The 20,567-nt window shown below is 34.8% G+C and overlaps 1 protein-coding gene across 1 annotated transcript; it reads right to left on the bottom strand.

Annotated features, from left to right (window-relative positions):
* Positions 1 to 2,842: 2,842 nt before the first annotated feature.
* On the bottom strand, positions 2,843 to 17,129 carry LOC142339284 (armadillo-like helical domain containing protein 1). Its single transcript, XM_075389193.1, has 11 exons — positions 16,876 to 17,129; positions 16,254 to 16,322; positions 15,892 to 16,058; positions 15,099 to 15,295; positions 14,728 to 14,812; positions 8,806 to 8,928; positions 7,753 to 7,837; positions 6,734 to 6,779; positions 5,476 to 5,559; positions 4,937 to 5,096; positions 2,843 to 3,037 (listed from the first exon to the last, which is right to left on the bottom strand). The coding sequence occupies exons 1-11, from the start codon at positions 17,115 to 17,117 to the stop codon at positions 3,018 to 3,020; spliced, it is 1,278 nt and encodes a 425-aa protein (XP_075245308.1). The 5' UTR covers positions 17,118 to 17,129; the 3' UTR covers positions 2,843 to 3,017.
* Positions 17,130 to 20,567: the final 3,438 nt, after the last annotated feature.

Raw genomic sequence — 20,567 nt, 5'->3', positions numbered from 1 at the left:
AAAAGGCCTTCATCAACTTTCAAATACTTCAACCTTATACTAATCAAGCAAAAAACTTTTAAAACAATCACAAAAAACGTGAAAAATTGCACCATTTTGAGCCCAAAAACTCATAAAAATGACCTTTTAACCTTGATCGATTAAATCGAAAATTTTCAAAAATTAAAAAAAAAATGATATCAATTAAATTTTTAATGAAATGTTGCTGAAAATCTTGATATTAATATCTTAGGAATCATTTCTTAAGAAATGATTCTAGTGTCTCTAGAGGCGATCCAGTAAACCAATTCTAAGCCTTAAAAAATTAATTGGTTCAAAGATCGATGGGCAATAATTTTTATAAAAATTTTTTTATTTAAACAGAAATTCCTTGTATTAAAATGCTAAAAACAATTCAATTAACCCCTAAAAACTATTTAATAACATATTATCTACAGGTTATCTGGCTATTTAGGCAAGAGAAACTGAATAAAAGACAAATGTTTTGAAAAAACTTTAAAAACTTGAAAGTTTTATCAGAAAATTTTCAAAATTCGAAGAGTTAAACTGTTAAAAACAATTCCATTGAACCTAACAACTATCCAGTAAATTTTTGCAGACCGTGGAATACGTTTCCTGGCACTTGAGAATGGACAAATACATAAAATTGACAAAAACTTGAGGAAACCTCAAAAAAACTGCAGATTTTTTTTAAAAAATGCTAAAATTCGAGACATTGAAATGTTGAAAACCACTCCAATATTAATAGAAACTATACAATGCCCTATTATCAAACCTCGAAGGAGATTCCCTGACCCCTGAAGAAACGCAAAAAATGACAAAATTTTTCAAAAAAACTAGTACCATTTTGTGTTTGTAGTACCAAAACATATTCGAGACATTAAAATGTTGAAAAACACCCCAATATTACTAGAAACTATACAAAGCCCTATTATCAAACCTCAAAGGAGATTCCCTGGCCCCTGAAGGAACGCAAAAAATGAAAAAATTTTCAAAAACTAGTATCATTTTGTGTGTTTGTAGTACCAAAACATATAGCTCATAAAATGGTCATAACAGGTACTTCTGTCTCGCAAAAGGCCTTCATCAACTTTCAAAAACTTCAACCTAAGACTAATCAAGCAAAAAAATTTTGAAAAAATCGCAAAAAACGTGAAAAATTGCACCATTTTGAGCCCAAAATCTCAAAAATGACCTTTTAACCTTGAATTGAGGCCATCCCAGCAGCTGCAACACTCTGGGCTCTTGAAGGACTACTAACGTCCACTTTGGGCCTCTAATAAAACTTAATGCCCGCTGGGCTTTACCTGTTTATCCCGTTTGGAAAGATCAAAATCATTGAAAAATGTGCGAACACATCTTAAAAAAAACACAGCGCCCCAATACAATTCAAATTCTTTTAATTGTAAAAAATAGGAGCGCTATAATAGCCGTCTGAGAAGATGAGAGCGGCTATTAATCAGAAAACGAATGCACAAAACAAAAAATGTTACAAAAATCATTGTTCTGCATTACAGAACACTGCCAGGTAGACGCTATTTTGCTTGTGAACAACGGAATTTTCACCACCGTGTGAATATGTAACTTAATAAATAGGCATGTAGTCGTATATTGGAAAATTGAGCCATCTTAGCAAAAAATTGTTCTAAATGAATACGTTTGTTTTGAAACCGTTTCTTCCGACCCTCAAACATTTTTAATATCGTGCATCAAACAATAGACAATCGGTTTTTATAGCAATGACTTTACATAATGGACTAGCATCGTTGTTGGTTGGTTGGGATCTGAAACTCCAATCAAGCATTGCCCCACGAATTAAACGAAACACTTCTGAGCAACGCAGAGCTGCTCAGCAATTAAATGCACAGAAGCTTTAACTACGGGGGACTAAACTAATTGCAACAAACTTTAGTCATTACAATTTAAAAGCTTTGAAAATATCGAACATAGCCGGCAGATTACCTGAATAGCTGCAGAAGAATAGACTTGCGTGCCGTATAATAGAGATAGAAACAGATACAGATAAAAGTTGAAAAAGTTATCGACAGCGGTGAAAAAGCTATGAAAAAAACGATAAATTAATAAAGCTTGTTAAAATTCATTGCGCAGAAGCCTTTTCATTAGGGACCCTCATTACACAAATGAGTTCCTTTGACCTTAATTTAATTCAAATTAAACTTAACTTTTAAAGTGCAAAAGTCATTTTATTGAGTGAGGTAAATCAAGTATAATCAAAATCTTATCACGCGAAAAACTTCAGCGAGAGCGAGTGAGAAATGACATCACGCACGCAAAAGCCGTTAGTCAGAGGAAGAAGTCATTCAGAAAATTCGACTTTTCAGCTTTGAGGTGTAAACAAATGTAAAACGAAAAAAGAGCGTCAGACGAAACAAAAAACATAGCAGGACAAGTACCAAAGAATTTTCATTGACTAAACAGAAAACTAGACCTAGAACGGACTATGAATGGATTGGGAAAACCATTTAGAAAAAAAAATCCGATCCAAAAATTTGAAAAACAGTAAAAATCAAAGTGAAATTGCCGCATGTGAACAAAAAACCACTAGCGAATTTTTGTTCAAACACCGTTTTCTAACTACTCTATTTCCTGTTTCGGCGTGACCAAAATCACTACTCCAATTTGACTTCAAAAATCATGAAAATGTGTGAACAGATCTTAAAAAAGAGACAGCGCCCCAATATAATTCAAATTCTTTGAATTGTAAAAAACCAAGAACACCGCAATATAGCTCCGCTCAGCTTACAGCTTCGCAGCTATAAAAAGAGATTATCATTAATTTATCCGGGGAAAAGTAAACAGTTCCCAATTGACTCAAAACAAGAAAAGCTGAAATTGTATTAGAACTATACATATTTTCAATTCACATGATTAGGTTTATTACTTACAACCTGAAGTTATTTACAATTTTCAGTTTTCATCAAAGAGTTCAACGTGAGTCGATAGAAGTGTATTGACATCGATGGCGTCATAAATTATCCCGATTGCAGATAAGATCACTACTTCTGGTCCGAGAGAACTGAAACACGGGAAAATCTATACATTATTGTCATTGAGCAGAGCCCTCGAGGTTGGTGTTAAAGATCTTATAATCTCTAACAATCTCAGGATTATTTGTTGAGTTTCCTAATTGAGTAGGCGTTGATAACCAATATACTTCGAGATTGTTCAACCAATACGGTACTTCAACCAAACATACCCGGCAGATTGCCGGAAAATAGCCGCCGTTGATTCCAATAAGCATGACTGGGATTGAAATAACAGAAGATATTGAAAAAAAAAAGATTTTCGTACAAAAACATTTTTTTAAGTCCGATTTATTTTGATGGCATTTCGTAGTTGAACATACTTCTGTTTCTTAGAGAGAGGCTACAGGGGCTACTATCAATAACAATCAGCATTAGAGAGAGGTAACTAATACTTATAGGACCGACGTTCAAATAGCGGGCATCTAAAATTGGGCTTTATGGGTTTATCCCGTTTCTATTTCTGACTTCAATTTTTTATACTGACTGTTCATTTTGAATTGCTTTGCTGAGCAACTGATGTTCAAAATCACTTTTAGCAGAATGAGAGAAGAGAGAAACTAGCCTAGAGAAGTCAAAAAGATTTCACGCAAAATGTTGAAAAGGCGGCAAAATGAGGTAAAGCGAAACATTTTTTTATTCGACGAAGTAAAAAAACATAGCAGGACAAGTCCTGACGTACAATTCAAAGAATTTTCATTGACTAAACAGAAAAACCAGAGCTAGAATGGACTAAGAGTGAATTGAGAAAACCATTTTTAAAAAATTCTGATAAAAAAATGATAAAAAAAAACAGAAAATCAATGTGAAAATGCCGCATGTGAACAAAAAAACCACTAACGAGAAATGAAAATTTAATTCACACAAAAAACTAGGCCTAGAATGAGCTTTGAATGGATTGGGAAAACAATTTAGAAAAAAATCCGATCCAAAAAATCGAAAAAACAGTAAAAATCAGAGTGAAATTGTCGCATGTGAACAAAAAACCACTACCGAGAAACCGAATTTTTGTTCAAACACCATTTTCTCACTCTACTTTAAAATTAGAGCGAAAAAAATTCACGCCGCAGAACCACTCGCTTTTTCGCTCCATTTCCTGTTTCGGCGTGACCAAAATCACTACTCCAATTTGACTTCAAAAATCATGAAAATGTGTGAACAGATCTTAAAAAAAAAAAACATAGCTGGCAGATTGCCAGAAAATAGCCGCAATAGAGTCGTAGATCGGCAGTCTAAAAACACAGTAAAAAAGACAGACCAAAAAAATTAGTCTTTTCATTGAAGGCTGATCTGTTAAATTTTGATTAAAAATCTGTATAAGTTATTGCTGCCTCTATTAGCTGATCTCAAATAACCTTCATTTAGAGTGACACACACCCATTTGACCTTATCTCTTTGAATTAAATTAAATAAAAGTCAATTTCAAAGTGAGGAAGTCATTTTTGAGAGTGAGGTAAGTCAAGTGTGACCAAAAATTTAATCACGCGCATGAACAAAAAAACTTGCTCCACTAAGAGCGAAAAATGACGTCACGCATGCAATTCAGTTGAAATTGCATGAACGAATGAACAAAAAGTGGCTGTGACGTCATATGGTCGTAACAAAAATCATGACGACGAAATAAAAAAAAAACCAAGAGAAGGCCAATAATAGCCCCAGCTATCGCTGTGCGGCTATTAAAAAAGACAGCGCCCCAATACAATTCAAATTCTTTGAATTGTAAAAAAAAATAGGAGCGCTATAATAGCCGGCTGAGAAGATGAGGGCGGCTATTAATAATACTTTCCTTAAACTGTTCCAGATCAAAACAATTTTCTTTACTTCTTAAATCTTCGAGAATTTACTCCGTTGATTCAACAGAACCTGAAAATAGAACATCCAATTTCGCTCACTTTTGGGGATGTCGACTTTGTTTGATACTAGAATGTCTGCCTGGACTGTGTCTATGTTGAGGTAGAGACTATCTGGGTCTGACATAAAGATGTGGTACAGTGTCTCCCCCATCGCCTCCATTATGATGTCATTCACCAGTGGAAACGTCCTCGCTATTATCTACACGATAAAACTATTCCAGTTTAGGAAAAACAAACCCACATCTAATGTTAGATAGAAAAACCCCAGGAAAAATACCGCCACGCCAATAAACCCTCGTCCACTAGACTATTGAAGAGCTGCATCTCCAGGTCATTTAGCCATGCCTCGCGGGTAATAGATATGAAACAATCACAACCAAAAAATTATCATGACCGAAGTTCACTGTTAACATGAGGGTTTAATTACGTGGGGGGTTGTTTTCAACTAGAATCAGATTGCGAGTTATTTTCCGCGGGGGGGTTATTTTCTAGACCCACTTAATAATCGTACCACCTTCTTTAAAGTTTTCCCGATACATAACGCGCCAAATGCTTTCAAAAAATTGACGTTAACGTACCTCTAATGTGATAGATGCCTGTCTCTGGCTGTCCGCGTAGTCACTGTTGCCCATCGCAATCATCAAATTGTGAGTCACGCCCAGCTAAACAATCAAAAACCCATTAATGAACAGAACTGTCATTATAGGAGGCTGCTAGGGACACTTAGCTTTCGCCTGCGGACCGAATCATGTTTTCCCTTTTTTGAAACAAGCAGATATTACATTACTATATAACTACTATATAACATAGCCGGCAGATTGCCGGAATAGCAGCGAAAGAATAGACTTGCGTGCCGTATGATAGAGATAGAAACAGATACAGATATAAGCTGAAAATTTATCGACACCGCTCAAAAAGCTATGTAAAAAATTAAACGATAAATTAATAAAGCTTGTTAAAATTCATTGCGCAGAAGCCTTTTCATTAGGGACCCTTATTACACATATGAGTTCCTTTGACCTTAAACTAATTCAAAATAAACTTAAATTTTAAAGTGCAAAAGTCATTTTATTGAGTGAGGTAAGTCACTTATGATCAAAATCTAATCATGCAAAAAACGCGGAAATGACGTCACGCGCGCAAAAGCAGTTAGAGAGAGGAAGAAGTCATTCAAAAATTTTGACTTTTCAGCTTTGATGTGATCAAATGTAAAACGATAAAAGAGCGTCAGACGACGAAACAAAAAAACATAGCAGGACAAGTCCTGGCGCACAATTCAAAGAATTTTCATTGACTAAACAGAAAATAGACTTAGAACGGACTATGAGTAAATTGAGTAAAACACTATTTCTTAAAAAAACAGATAAAAAAACAGAAAATTAATGTCAAAATGCAGCATGTGAACAAAAAACCAGAAGCGAGAAAGATAAATTTGGTTCAAAAAATAGGCCTAGAATGAACTATGAATGGATTGGGAAAACCATTTAGAAAAAAATTGAAAAAACAGTAAAAATCAAAGTAAAATTGCCGCATTTGAAAAAAAATCAAGCGAGAAAGCGGATTTCTGTTCAAACACCGTTTTCTCACTCTACTTTAAAATTGGAGTGATAAATTCACGCCGCAAAATCACTCGCTTTTTGGCTCCACTTCCTGTTTCGGCGTGACCAAAATCACTACTCCAATTTGACTTCAAAAATCATGAAAATGTGTGAATAGATCTTAAAAAAGACAGCGCCCCCATACAATTTAAATTCTTTGAATTGTTAAAACCACGAGCACCGCAATATAGCTCCGCTCAGCTTACAGCTTCGCAGCTATAATTACTATATAACTAACCTGGACAAATTTCTCGGCGACCTCGATTGAGTCATGAGACAAAATCCTGAAACAAGTTCATTGTAACGTCAATTTTGGTCTCTGGACAATTTGCCCAATTCCATCATACCCAATGTCATTATACCCAACCTCACATTTCGACTAATGTTATTTCACCCAGTGCCAATTTTGTTTTACCCTATCGTTAAATTTACTAGAACGACTATTTAGCATTGCAATATCTAAGGGCAATGGTTATGCCTCAGCGGCCCATGGAACTTGATATGAAACTATCACAACCGAACATGGGATTAAATTATCCGCTTGAGTATGTTAAAACATTCGTGTAATAACGACTGTTAATTTGTATTCGGATTATTAAACGAAATTTTCAAAGTGCATTGGGTCTATTGGCATTGTGTAAATTGTCATGTAACCGTCAATTTCGATACTGATAAGATTAAATGACAGGACATCTGAACAGAAATTCCCATATTAATTTAATATTGATTTAAATTAATTTAATAAACCTATTTCAGGCTGCCTTGCAAAACTGTGATAGCGACTGAGAACCTTCTATTTGATGTCTACAAATACCTAATTCAAAGACGTGCAGAAAGGAGCAGAATAACGGCTACAAATAGTATAAATACAATTAAAACACTCACATGCACATTTTAAAATGCCGAAAGTCTACAGTGCCAGAATTTCCCACTTAGCCAGAAGTCGACTTTTTTCATTTTAAAACGTGCGCGTTTCGTGTTTTAAGTATGGTTACGTGACTCTGCAGAAGTCACTTCGAAATTCTGACTTAATATCTTGATCCGCTTCGCGGTTCTCGATAAACGCCAGAAGTTCTCATTGACTTCAAACAGAATCACGTAACCATTACATCCACGGTTATGCTTCGAGATAGAATCTAGTGCAGCATCAAGGAGAAGAAAATCATAGTACTTCCACGAATATTGATGAAGATGACAACGCAGTATCAACAGAACAGTTGTAAAGTTAGAGCTATTGCAAAGATTGTCTGTGCTAACCCGATGGCTTTGGCGACAGCCGACTGTTGCACATAGATAGGAAGGGGTCCAGTTGATTGCAACACATGGGATGCCGAATCTGAATCTGGAACAGTAATTAGTACTGATAACTCTTTAGTATAGTAATTAGACTCAATTAAGTGGGTACCATGGAGAACTGATTTCGACCATGAGTTCTCTAACCAAGTGTTTTGTCAATTTAAATATAACCCACTAAACGTCGGAAGAATTGCTCTCGAACGACTAGTGGGAGCTCTAATGAATTGCAGCCTGCATCAGTGGGGGGGGGGGGAGGAGGGACTAAATGAGACTAAGAAGTTCAATAGTGGGCTTCAAATAACCACATTAGAGGTTAACATATACCACTATTAAGATTTAAAGTAAAAAATGGCACCAGTTTCGTCGCATTTTTCATTTGACTTTTAGTATTAAATTGCCGCCAATTGAGTTCAGCTGCTTGAAATTGTGATTGAGAGAGAATTTTAGATCACGCGAAACGCAAAAAGTCAAGGGCGTAAAAGTCACTCGAAAAATTGTCATGCGAACATTTTGCATAAGAAAGACACACACGTTTACAATAATTGCTATGAACTTCGTTCAAGAGCAATTAAAAATTCGCAATTAGTACATCCAACTATTTTTGAACAGTCTATGATCAGATGCCCGAAAATCATCTACAAATCTTTTAATTCGTATCCTCAATAGCAATGTCTATCACCCTCAACATTGATCTTTATTGGTACAGTTAGGATCATACTAGGAACTATCACTACTCCTACAATTTAGTGAGTTGATAATTCATCTAGATATTCATTTGAGCTTACGTACATTTTCATACATCACGATCCGGCTTGATTATACTGGGATCCATCTTCTTTCCCACAAAATTTTGGCTATTATTTTTGTGCAGACAATGATTTGCATAGAATAACAAGAGTTCTGACTACCATTAAAATGAATAAATACATCGTTAAAGATATCGAAACGTGAAAATTAGATGGCTATAGTTCACGAGGAAAGGAGAGATACTATAAATTAAAAACAATAAGTTACCTTGAAATATGACAGTTCGGTCAATCTTCACATCTTTCTCTGGCACAAGGAGTTTGACCATGCTGCTCAAAAGAGGGTACTGGATCTCATCGTATGAGACAAGGTCTTTGATCAGCTCAATGGCTAAAATAAAGTTATAAACTGAAACCATTATATTGGGACAGCTTGGAAATAATCTATTTATTTCTTTTGAGAAATTAGAGCTTTGATCAAATATTTTGCGCCCCTAAATGGTCCACTAAAAATTCATTTGACACGGATTCCTCAAAAAGAAAATTTTTCGAATTTCAGTCACAAATCAAAACTTGATACACAATTGAATATTTCCAAGCTAACAGTATTTTGACAGCTGAGGATCGGCACTACATTCTAAAAAATACCCAACTAACGTAAAACTAATTAGTCATAAGCGACAGCCCTTGCATGATTCTATTGCGGCGTGCTCTGGAGAGGCGGTGTTGGTGAGAGGATTTTAACCTGCTTTAGTGTAAACGCGGGTGCTCTTTAACCAATTAATAGATTTTTAAAAGGTGACCTAACATTGCATAACTATTGATTTTCTCTTCAGCAGTGATTTCACAAGAGCAAAACTAGATTCAATGAACAATAAATGTAATTGACGTCTTAGCAAAAAAGTACGCTAAATGTCCAGAAGGCAGTTTTCTTAAAGCCGGCAAATAGCTGCGACAAATTTGTCAACTTCTGTTGAGATCGAGCTTTTAGAGACCAACTTGACATAATCATAGAAGGCATGGCCAACTATATCAAAGAAACTAAGCAATCTAAGCAAACTGTTTAGAGGAACAAAAAATCAAACTGTTTAAATGTAACTTCACCAAATAAATTTAACTAAAAGAGAAAAATAGATTGAAGTTTCAATCCTAGGCAGTGATTGTCGATTAAACAACTATGCAGATTGTTACCCATAAACTAAAAAGAGGACAAAGAAGACAACAACTATTTGCAATATCATAACTAACCTTTGTACAGAGGGAATACTTGACAGTTTTACGTTAAACATAAATTGCAACAACCAACAAAGGTCGGTCGTATTTCTCGCAGAGTCAGGCAGGGAGTGAATTGTGCCAAAGTTAGCCAAGGAGGGAACATAATTTTACTGTGCTTCAAATGATACCTTTGTTGAGAAATTCGACCGACCTTTGTTGGTTGTTGCAATTTATGTTTAACATAAAACTGTCAAGTATTCCCTCTGTACAAAGGTTAGTTATGATATTGCAGATAGTTGTTGTCTTCTTTGTCCTCTTTTTAGTTTATGGGTAACAATCTGCATAGTTGTTTAATCGAAAGTCACTGCCTAGGATTGAAACTTCAATTTATTCAACCTTTTAGCCAAAGAGCATAATTTTACTAATGTGCTTCCAATGATGTTAAGAGATTCTTCTAGACCACTCCAGATTTAAAATGAAACCAAATCCGGCCAACTTTGATTTGACTTCTAGTATCTAACTGTCTTGAAGAATTGGGTTAATGGATTGTTCTCTGAATGAGCGCAAGTAAAATAGCCAGCGAATCGCCAGAAAATAGCCGTAGATGCTTCGTAGATCTTGCCGTCTGCAGTCTCGAAAAAATAATAAAAAAATTTCTTTTTAATAAATGCTGAGACGTTATATTTTTGAGAGACCACACTCAGTTACCTCATCTCCTTGATAGTGAGTAGATCAGTGAGTAGGCAGATAGCAATTTCGGAGACAATTAATAGCACTAAACCCATTGCAAGTAAGCAGCACAACCTTGATCAAAACGGAACTAAACCATCCGATCTTTAGACGATAAAACACCTGCTGACTAACTAGCACGTATTTAAAATATGTTAGAGGTACAACCAAGTAATAATGTGTCAAAACTAACAACAAATGAAGATAACAAAAACCTCACTGACACATTTTCTTTCAAGGGAGTGTTTCAAAAGTTAAGAAAACAACAACTAAAAACTGGAAATACATGGATTCAAATTTGTGGCACGTAGAAGACACAATGAGATCTGTCAATGATGTGGTGTGACTATGAGACCAGAAACTAATTCCATTAACAAGCACAGGCAAAACTGAAAAAAACCAACTGTTAATTTTTAAAGACAAAAGGACTCAAGCGAAGTGCACCGATCAACCATAAGCATGAAGCACTGTGTTTTGATTAGTGTTAATCAGAAAGTCTATGACATCTGTCACTACTGAGATTAAACAGCAAGACAAAAAAAAACAAGCAAAACAGTTAATCTTTTAAAAATTTTATGTAAAATTAAATATGCCTCACCAGAGAGACAAGGAAACATTTCGTTAACGAAAATAATTCAGTGGACACCAAAAACTACAAAAACGGGCAACACTAAAAAATACTCGGACATTTTTTAAAAACAGCTGTTAAAAAGGTTAGATATCAATTGATACTAATAAATAGCTTCAGTTATTCATCAATAGAGCGCCAGCGAATCTTGTCATTAATGAGACCAAACGTCAAGACAACAACAATTAAAACAAAACTGCGTTAGACTCAGAAAAATCACGGAAATAGTAGTTAAAACAAACTAGATATCATTATTAAAGGTCTTCAACAACGACCGATTAAATAACCAAGACAGCCAGTCAACAGAGAAACAAAAAGAACTCTAAAATGCACAAACTCAACAAAATCACGGATTTTTTAATAACAGAACCGGTGTTTTAGTAATATAGACCATTAAATCGGCCGATTAAAAGCAGCTTGAAAAAAATTAGTCGTTCAAAAACACGCTTTTCGCTACCTTCACTAATCCATCTTGTCTAAAATCATTAGAATTTGAATTCTCACTGGATTCTTAAAAGGATTCGAACTAGACTATTGACAAATCTAGCTGGCATAAAGAACCTCTTACATTATTATACTAGTCAATTTGAAATAACAAAACGAAAATTAACATGAGAAAAGCATCTGAGCAAAAACAAAAACTCAATAAACTTTCTTTATATAAGTTGCGGCACCAAAACAAGTATTGGCAAAAACCGTTGCAACACAATCAGTGTCATTCGTTAATTGACAAGAAAACTAATAAAAAACTCAATAGAAATCCGAAGAATGGGAATGTGAAATAACAAAAATGAACTATGTAAAGCAATCGAACAGTACTGTTTACAAAATGCTAAACAGCTACACTTTCCAGACACAAATCCAAAAAAAAACTTATTTTTTTTACCTGATCAGTCATCCATCCATTCCTCAGCAGAGTAAGGAGGAGAGCACAAAAAAATATAGCAAGGAGAAAAAATTAAATTTTATTTAAGAAAAACAACTCAAAATTAATATCAATCAAGTTACAAGACAAACCAACCTGCGAGAACAATTAATTTCAACCACAAAACTGTGCCAATGCTATAAAACTCAAAAAAATATTTACTGTGCAGCAATCGAACAAAACTGTCTACAAAATGCTACTTATTTCAAGGCACAATGCTGAAAAACCTCTCATTTCGTCTGCTTGATCAGCCCAATTAAAAACATAGCTGCCAGATTGCCAGAAAATAGCTGAAAAAGCTTTGTAGATCTGCAATCTGTATTAGTTTTTATTGCCTATATTAGCTGCTCTCAAATAATCTTCATTTAGAGTGACACACCCATTTGACCTTATCTCTTTGAATTAAAGTAATTAAAAGTCAATTTCAAAGTGAGGAAGTCATTTCTGTGAGTCAGGTAAGGCAAGTGTGACCAAAAATTTAATCACACAAATGAACAAAAAAACTCGCTCCACTAAGAGCGAAAAATGACATCACGCACGCACTTCAGTTGAAATAACATGAACGAATGAACAAAAAGCAGATTTGAAGTGGTTGTGACGTCATATGAACGTAACAAAAGTCGCGACGACGAAATAAAAAAAACAAGAGAAGGCCAATGATAGCCCCAGCTATCGCTGTGAGGCTATTAAAAAAGAAAAACAAATAAAGTCGAAACCTCTATCAATTACATAAATCAGAATTGTCCTGTCTAGTCTTCCGTGGAACCTATAAATGGCAACAGCTGTAAGACGCGTTAAAATAAGGGAGTCGACACAAAAATACAGCAAGAAGAAGAAAATCAATTTGTTTATTACTTTTTCTTTGAGAAAAACAACTCAAAATTAATATCAATCAAGTTACAAGACAAACCAACCTGCGAGAACAATTAATTTCAACCACAAAACTGTGCCAATGCAATAAAACTCAAAAAAATATTTACTGTGCAGCAATCGAACAAAACTGTCTACAAAATGCTACTTATTTCAAGGCACAATGCTGAAAAACCTCTCATTTCGTCTGCTTGATCAGCCCAATTAAAAACATAGCTGTCAGATTGCCAGAAAATAGCTGAAAAAGCTTTAGATCTGCAATCTCTATTAGTTTTTATTGCCTATATTAGCTGCTCTCAAATAATCTTCATTTAGAGTGACACACAACCATTTGACCTTATCTCTTTGAATTAAAGTAATTAAAAGTCAATTTCAAAGTGAGGAAGTCATTTCTGTGAGTCAGGTAAGGCAAGTGTGACCAAAAATTTAATCACGCAAATGAACAAAAAAACTCGCTTCACTAAGAGCGAAAAATGACATCACGCACGCACTTCAGTTGAAATAACATGAACGAATGAACAAAAAGCAGATTTGAAGTGGTTGTGACGTCATATGGTCGTAACAAAAGTCGCGACGACGAAATAAAAAAAAACAAGAGAAGGCCAATGATAGCCCCAGCTATCGCTGTGCGGCTATTAAAAAAGGAAAACAAATAAAGTAGAAACCTCTATCATTTATATAAATCAGTATTGTCCTGTCTAGTCTTCCATGGAACCTATAAATGGCAACAGCTGTAAGACGCGTTAAAATAAGGGAGTCGACACAAAAATACAGCAACAAGGAGAAAACCAATTTGTTTATTACTTTTTCTTTGAGAAAAACAACTCAAAATTAATGTCAATCAAATGGCAAGACAAACAAATTTTCTAGAACGGTTAATTTCAACCAAAAATGTGCCCATGCTGTAAAATAGAAAAAGAATATAAAAACGGCTACAAAGGCGTACAACATAGCTAAATAGTAAAAATAGCTCAATATTGCACATAAAAGTGTATTCATTAATTCAGATGGTCAAAAATGCTTTCAAACGCACAGTTAATAGTTTCGAAAATTGGGAGACAAATCATTGACCTAAAAAATTAAAACTTAAACTGCTTCGATAAAGCCACATTGGATCCAAAAAATTTGATCGCGTAGTTAAATTTTGTATATCTACTTTTCTCTCATCTCACCAAAAAATTCGACTTATCAGAAAGCCACTTCCTCTTCTCTATGCTGTTCAGGTTTCTTTAGCAATTTAACATAATTACCTTATTTCCATGCAATTCACTTAAAGCTTCAAATACACTCCAACACACTAACCGACAAAAAAGACGCCCCACCAATTTTTCGAGTCGTAAAACTGCACCAAAACATTTCAAATTTATTTAATTGTGAAAACCAAGAGAAGGTAATAATAGCTCCAGCCATCACTTTGTTCATATTGCTCGCGTAATAATCAAAAAGTCAAGCGTAACAAAGTCACTTGTGAAGTCAAAGCTTCTAACAAACATCGATCAAGCAAAAAAAAATTTCATTAGCAGAGAGATAAATATAAAATCCAGTAAATTCCTACCATCCTAGTTTGAGAGCAGTGAAAATTGTCCGCCTTCATTCGAATTTCTCTGGTTTCCGATGATTATCTTTGAAGATTTCTCAAAATAGATGTGTCCCATTAAGAGACAAAAAGCAATAAATTCTGTTGGTATCTTTTGGGCTCTTCAAATATCAATTGAAGTACAACTGGAGTTGTCAAAATATTCAAGGGATAATCTGGTATTGACACTGTGATAACAATTCATGGCCGAAACGAAACCTTATAGAACGTTAGAAAAAATTCTAACCTTCAAATTGTACCTCCAAATGAAGTGATCTCAGCAGGTTCAACAATGGTTCTACAATGCTGACATGGCTAGTTTTGACGATAGGCTGAAACCAAAGAATTAGATCAGAAAATTCCAAATTAAGCTATATTATAGATTAAAATTGATGTTATCATGAACATTCATAACAAAAAACGCAATGACTCTCAATTGGAGATAATCTTTTTCGTGCGTATTAAACATACTAGACCAAAAAACATTCTCAATTCGATTATAATTTTTTAGTCATTAAATAGATGATCTAACAATAACAATCAAAACTTTGAATTCAATTCTACGGTAAGTTTCAAGAAATACACGACTTTTCAATCATCTATGGGTTTCAACTATACCTGCATGAATCTGAGCGCCTGCAAGGCGGCTTGTTGTGCTTTAGGAGCAGTAGAGGGCAACAGAGCTATCAGTCCCTTGTAAACTTGCATCTGGTATTTAGGGTTACCCTGTCCCAACTCCTGTAACAACTGGCGTCCGTTCTCCTGAGTGTCTTCACTCCCACTGCGAGCAATACACTCACAAATTGCTTTGATGCCTGAGGAAAAACCCCAAAGTTAACTCGACTCGACTCTCGAAGTTTCTCGTTAACATATAACCAAAACAGCCCATAGAATCATCTCAATCAACTGCAGCTCCTTTTTGCATATTCGTAAAATGTAGACGTTACTCCACAAAAAAATTGACGCTGACCGTACAGTACATCGAAAACACTAAAATTGGGATAATATATCGATATGTAATTTGGAGATTATTCACATTGCCTGAAAGTGAGATAATTGCAATCTTTTATGAGATTAGCACACTTGGCTATGCCTCCGGAGCCATGGGCAGACCTCAGCTGCCCTTGTGACTTAATATGACTCACAACCAAACAAAATCCGGAAACAAACGCAATAGAATCAAAGTTCTTAAATCAGATCGGACATCTCTGTTTGAATACGTTTCATATTCGATCTATGGTCCCAATTTTTGCTCATCAATATACCTAGCCCTGCCAAACAATCAAACAAAAAGGCAGCCAATAGAAACCAATGTACAGTATAGCTTGTATAGTAAAGCCGTGTAAATAATTTGAAGCAGCATCACAGTATTGTCACCAAAACCGAAAAAGGCAACTTAGTTGGGACTAACCGTAGCTCTCACATATAATCTCCTTGTACTTTCTGCCTGCTTTGACAACTTTGTTTATGATCAATAGGGACTGTAGCTTGTCTTGTTCAGTAGCATTTTTTAGGTTCAGAATCTCCAAACACGTCAACACTCCTCCAACCTCAAGAAACTCCAGCAGAAAACGGTGACTAAAATGTAACAAAACAATAAGTTGAAATTAAATGCCAACAGAACCGTAAGAGAGCCAAAGCCCATGGATATTGTTTCATTAAATCCAAGTTTCAACGACGTTTTCAGTTGGTCAAAATTGTAAACCTCTACAAACTTTCTCTAGACAATCAGAAATTTTACTGAAAGTAAAGCAGTTCTGATACACTACTCACCCACTAGCGGCATTGAGAAAAATGTTGACAGACTTGAGCTGGATGGTGAGATAGCTTCCACTGATGTAACTATAACAATTATCAAGGTTGAAAACATGAACAGTTATGAAAGAAATTTTAGGTCCTCGTGAGACATATTCATGAAATTATTTGAGATTTCATCTCCTTTGACGTGATCAAGTCTTTTAATCATTCGCCAAACACTAATTCAGTAGCAAAACAATATTTATAAGTCATTGTTCGGAATTTAGCGTCCCTCAAGCCATGTGTAGCTGAGTGTGTCAATCAATTTCTAGATAACTATCACATGAACAGATTTCATTTAGTCAACTTTTGAAACCCAGCAGACTTTTGAAATTCAACACCTAAAAATGCCCAAATCGTTCTCAGCAATTTTCTTGATAACAACCTAACATTAGGTTTCGTAATAAAAATCAATCCCAAACTATTCTGTTGGAAATTTTCTTTCAACCTTTGCAACAAATTTTCTATATCACCACTCCTGTCATCCACAATCCTCACCCGCCAAAGACGTTTATAACACGTTATTACTTTTTATCATGCATCTGTGTAATCACATGCACCTGGGGTATACGTCTCTCAAATTAACGGGAAGACCAACCTCAATCGCATCCACGCTGTTATCCTAGCAAAGAAGAGACTAGCAGCCTGGGCGAACTCTAACTCCAGCTCCGGGCCCGTCTGATTCTGGTGATGTTTCACGAAGTCTTCTAGAACAGCCGCCCTGCTAGCTTTTGTCCCATTATCCCACTCTTGAAACATACTCAGCACGCGGTTAGTGGCCGTGCTCTTTTTGCCACTAGCCATTGCTACACCCCACTTCAAAAACGATTCTGAAAGCATGTACGGCAAAATTAGACCCAATTTTCTGAATAGCAAAACAATGCTTCAGAAGAGTTTGCTTTTTTCATCTAGGTCGACTTCCATTCGTCACTTATAACGCAATTTAGGGCAAATTAAAGAGGCTATGTTTGAACAGCATTTCAATCTTAATCTGCGAAAACGTGTTCAAGTTCTCTTCAACAGCTTCCTCCCTTCGTCTTTACCTTCGTTGATTTTTTTTTCTGAATTGATAGAAATGGTCTCATCTCTTCTTCAAGGGTACGTAGGGAGAACAGATTTAATAAATCTGTCAGAATTGATAACTTTATAATTCAAAAAAATTTTTCAGAGTCATTTTTAATAGAGTATACGGCTACTTTGAGAACTAGAAATTCTCCCAAGGTATCAAATGGTTTTCGCGACAAGTATAGCACCATTGACGCACTCGTGGAACTCACAGAAAAAATTCCGTCATTGTGGACTTGAAGAAAGCTTTCGATAGTATAAAATATCAACTACTGCTGAAAAAACATGAAAGATATAGTATCAGGGGATGCTTAATGTAGTTTCAATCGTACTTAACAAATAGAAAATAAAGTTTTTTTAACGGTGTGTTCTCTGATTGGGAATTATCTCGCTGCGGGGTCCCACAAGTCCGATTCTGGGTCCTCTACTCCTTCTGATTTATATCAACGATCTGCCTCACAATTGAAATCTCAATTTCCTGCTGTTTGCTGACACTAATATTACATCAATAGGAAACAGCCGTGCTTAAATCAGTTTCCAACTTTCGAAGATAAATAACTGGTTGAAATCAAATAAACTGGTACTGAATCTTGACAAGACAATTTTAATGAAAATGCACATCGCTGGTTCCAAAATAGATGCAAGTGAATATCTGTTTGATGATCAAGTTGTCCAAACTCACCCTATGTTCAGGTACTTTGATGTAAGAATTGATGCAAAAAATTTATTTATAAGCCATATTGAGCATGTAAAAACATTAACCAAGCAATGTTGAATTGTATCAAAAATGAGATTTTCAATCCTGGATCATAACTTATCTTCTACCTGAAAACGTAGAAAAGTACCTATATATACCATGAGTTAAAGGATTCTTATCTCATTATTAACAAACAGCTGGAGAATTATATATTTGAAATATAGTAAAATTTAAAAACGTCGAAGAAATTGAGCTGAAAATTGGGCTTGCTCCAATAGAGAATCAGCAGGGCATCGCCACTTGTGGCACGGTAAATATATCTGATATTTGTATGTATATGTTCATTCAAGTCCAAGAAATAAATAATTATTCTTTAACTATCATACATGCTCTAAAATATAAATGACCGATAAAAATGAATAAAACTTTCACTAAGTAAACACATAGAAAGATACCGCCTTCTTAATTATACAAAAATTGACAAATGGCGAATTTGAAAATTTTATTTTTAGAAACAAGTTTTTTTTTGCTTAAAACCTTAACATCCGAGAAAAGATAGTTTTAATTTTTTCATATTTTCTTTTATGCTTTAACAATCTACGATAGCCCCTAAATACTTACATATACCATGGAAACAAATTCGCTTAAAGATGACATCAAGAACCATGAACGCTACAACATGATAAAGGTGAAAAAAGTTTGTTTAGACTTCGATGTCTGATTCTTGAGAATTCAAAGCAGCCACTGTTCCACATACATTTCTACATAAAATGTAAAAATTCAAGTAAACATAGCAGAAAAGGTTAAACTCAGATTTCAGTTCAAAATTTGTTTTCAGATTTTGACAACTCAAACTTCGGGAGCACTTCACAAAGATAATTGATTGCGTTGGTACAAATATAATTGTAATGACGCAAAACCGATTGATAAAAAAGCAGGATCAAAATTTTACCTCAACCAAATGAAGTAACCTCGATTCTAGTTTTCAAAAACATAGCCAACAGATTAACAGACAATAGTCGCAAAAGAGACCATTGAGACTCCAGTTTCAAAAGACTACAGAGAAAAGACTCAAAAATTAAAAAATAAGATTGATTTCCAATACAATGCCTATTAATAAAAATGAAATGCATTTAACTTCTTTCAAGCAAAAAAGCCTTTAACTTAAAGTATTTGAATGAGTTACATTAAATTTCAATTAGAGTTTAAAATTTAAATTTGCCTTTAATAAATATGGGTGCTAGGTTAATTTATTGAGTAACAAAAATAGAGAAGACAACGAATTATGAGCAACAATGAGACCTATAATAGCCTTTCTATCGCGTCGCCGCTATTGAAAATAAGCAACATAGCCGCTACGTAAAAATGATTTTGATATTGAAAAAAATATAAAGATAAGCAGGGAAAAATCGAGAAGGCAAATGTTTAACATCTCGTAAGTCTCCATACTGGTTATCAGTTTCAGAAGCGTAAATTTAATGGCATGTGGGGTGCAAGTCCTTATAGTGCGTATTTTAATCTGCTTCCCTACTTATTTTTTATACTACTTAGATACCACAAGAGCTCTGAATTATGATTTTTTATTACTCCATGTTTTTCCTTAATTGCTTCAGTCCAAAACTAATCAATGTGACTTCATTAAATGCCAAAATAATGGTTTTTTATCAGTATTTAGCAAAAATGGGAACAGTCTGACTTAAAAATCGAAATTACTTTCTACAAAGAAAACTTCAAAACACTTTTCAACCTATTGTTTGAGAAGTACGCTAAAATAGCAAAACTGATGCCCCTTTTTCATTTTACTTTTAATGCACAAAAGTTTTCTAGACTAAAAAAAAATGTAAATATGGAACGTTTTAGATGAAAGGTGATCAAACTTTTTGTCACATTCTGGCTAACAGTTTCCACAAACTCTCAAAAGGGGCATAGCCTAATACCGTCATCACTATAAAAAATGAGAACCCAGGCCAAAGTGTTGAAGAAGAGGAACCTCTTAGAAACGATTAAACTATTACACCAAAAAATGTTTTGGGTTTCAGCTGTACAATAGTTTTCCCTTCGAATAGACCTTTGTTGATGAACTAAACAGGAGCTTCAAAGTTAGCGACAAATTAAAGTACCTACAAATTGTCATACGATGTTGAAGAAATTAAAATTGAGTTTAAAAGTCAAAGCCTGTTGTCTGACACGCTGTCAAAAGTGCATCAAGAACTTACAATTGAAGCTTGGTCTTGCACGATAAAAACAAAATCTCACGTAATTTTTGTAAATGGGTGCAAAAACTTGCACCTGACAGGGGTTCGACCCCGCGAACTCCCGGATAGCAGTCAGACATGTTAACCACTAAGCCAAAACTGTGTAGTTATTTGACCACCAACAATCACTTGTATTATCAACAAACTTCATTTTAGAATGAGAACAATTGAATTCGCTCAAAATGAAGAAAAACTCACTTGTGAAGTCAAAGAATGTTCTAGAACAAAAGCGCAAAAAAGTTAAGCGAAAATTCTGCATAAAAAGACTAATAG

Source organism: Convolutriloba macropyga, chromosome 5 (assembly GCF_964194025.1).
Source record: "Convolutriloba macropyga chromosome 5, txConMacr16.3, whole genome shotgun sequence".
NCBI classification, from domain to species: Eukaryota; Metazoa; Xenacoelomorpha; order Acoela; family Convolutidae; genus Convolutriloba; species Convolutriloba macropyga.
The sequence above is the reverse complement of the archived record's forward strand: the minus strand, read 5'-3'. Positions and strand labels throughout refer to the sequence as shown.

What these genes read in the sequence shown, in the direction of transcription:
- LOC142339284 (XM_075389193.1), bottom strand. Translation starts at nt 17,117, where the DNA reads ATGCTTTCAGAATCGTTTTTGAAGTGGGGTGTAGCAATGGCTAGTGGC. An exon ending in TTTCTCAATGCCGCTAGTGG is followed by an intron (nt 16,059 to 16,253) that starts GTGAGTAGTGTA and finishes GTTACATTTTAG; the next exon opens with TCACCGTTTTCTGCTGGAGT. An exon ending in GCTGTCGCCAAAGCCATCGG is followed by an intron (nt 6,780 to 7,752) that starts GTTAGCACAGAC and finishes AACTTGTTTCAG; the next exon opens with GATTTTGTCTCATGACTCAA.